This window comes from Buceros rhinoceros, unplaced genomic scaffold, assembly GCF_000710305.1.
Source record: "Buceros rhinoceros silvestris isolate BGI_N320 unplaced genomic scaffold, ASM71030v1 scaffold21038, whole genome shotgun sequence".
NCBI lineage: Eukaryota > Metazoa > Chordata > Aves > Bucerotiformes > Bucerotidae > Buceros > Buceros rhinoceros.
In genome coordinates, this window is record NW_010428855.1 from 1 (window position 1) to 1,082 (window position 1,082).

At 64.0% G+C, this 1,082-nt stretch overlaps 1 protein-coding gene across 1 annotated transcript in view; it reads right to left on the reverse strand.

Moving 5' to 3' along the window:
* Window positions 1–16: 16 nt before the first annotated feature.
* FLII (flightless I homolog (Drosophila)) overlaps window positions 17–1,082 on the reverse strand; it is a gene marked incomplete at both ends in the record, with an annotated part of 2,486 nt that continues 1,420 nt past the window's right edge. Inside the window, 4 exons of the mRNA XM_010142437.1 lie at window positions 17–75; window positions 247–472; window positions 565–727; window positions 811–1,039. Of these exons, the coding sequence (XP_010140739.1) occupies window positions 17–75; window positions 247–472; window positions 565–727; window positions 811–1,039 (677 nt within the window). The remainder of the gene's footprint in view (window positions 76–246; window positions 473–564; window positions 728–810; window positions 1,040–1,082) is intronic.

The window sequence follows — 1,082 nt, forward strand, 5'->3', positions numbered from 1 at the left end:
CCGGTGGATGACAAACCTCCTCTTGAAGTGCGAGAGGAACTTGGGGTTCTCCTGCTGCTGGGTCATGCGCACGACCTGCCCGGGGGCAGTGGGTGTCAGCAGGGCCTTGGGGACCCCTCCAAAACACAAGCGCAACTCCCAGCTCTACCCCCATCTCTGCTGCTATCCCCTGCCTCTAGCCTGGGGGGCAGAGAGGCAAAGCTGGGGGACCCCATGTTACCCCCCAGGAGCATGTGGCCGGGTCACCTCCAGCTTGCCGGGAAAGAGACTCTCAAACTTCTTCTGGAGGCTGAAGGTGAAGGTGAGCCAGCCCATGTTGGAGGCCTCCCGGCCCTGCCAGAAGTAGACGATGCACTGGAAGTCTTCCTCAGGCTGCTTCTCCTCCTCCTCTTCCTCACCCTCCTCGTCCCCTTTGCCTTCACCCTTCTTCTTCTTCTCCTCTTCCTCCTCGTATTCTACTGGCACCCAGTACCTGAGGGCAGGAACAGGGAGGTGATGTGAGGGACGCAGCAGGGTGACGGTCTGGGCAGGGAGACGGGGGACAAGGGGGTCCAGCAGCCCCACAGAGGGGGCGAGCTGCGTGTCACCTGCAGAGGAAGACATAGCAGTCGTGGGTGTGGAAGTGGCCGAACTCCTCCTCGGGCAGGCGAGCGAATTTCTTGCCCTCCAGCACGAAGCCCTCCATGCCGTCCAGGTCCTCGTTCCACTCCTCCATCAGCTGCTCCGCCTGTGGCCCCACGTGCTCCATCAGCCAGCAGCCCCCCACCCCAGCGCCATGGGGGGGACATGGGGGACGGTCCCCAGCCCTACCTCGCTCAGGGGCATGGGGGGCTGCCGGGGCAGGAAGAGCGCAGTGAGGTCGGCCTTCATCTGGTCCTTCTTCTCGGCATCCTTGCGGACCTTGCCGGCGAGGCCACCCTCCTGCAGCACCGTCTCGGCGTTGCGGGTGTAATCCACACGCAGGACATCGTCCCAGTTCTTGAACTTGGATTTGAACACCTAAACGGGGCAGCACGTAAGGCACCCTCGGTCGCGGCACCTACCACCCGCCCTTGGCAGGCCGGCGGGCTGCCGCACCCGGC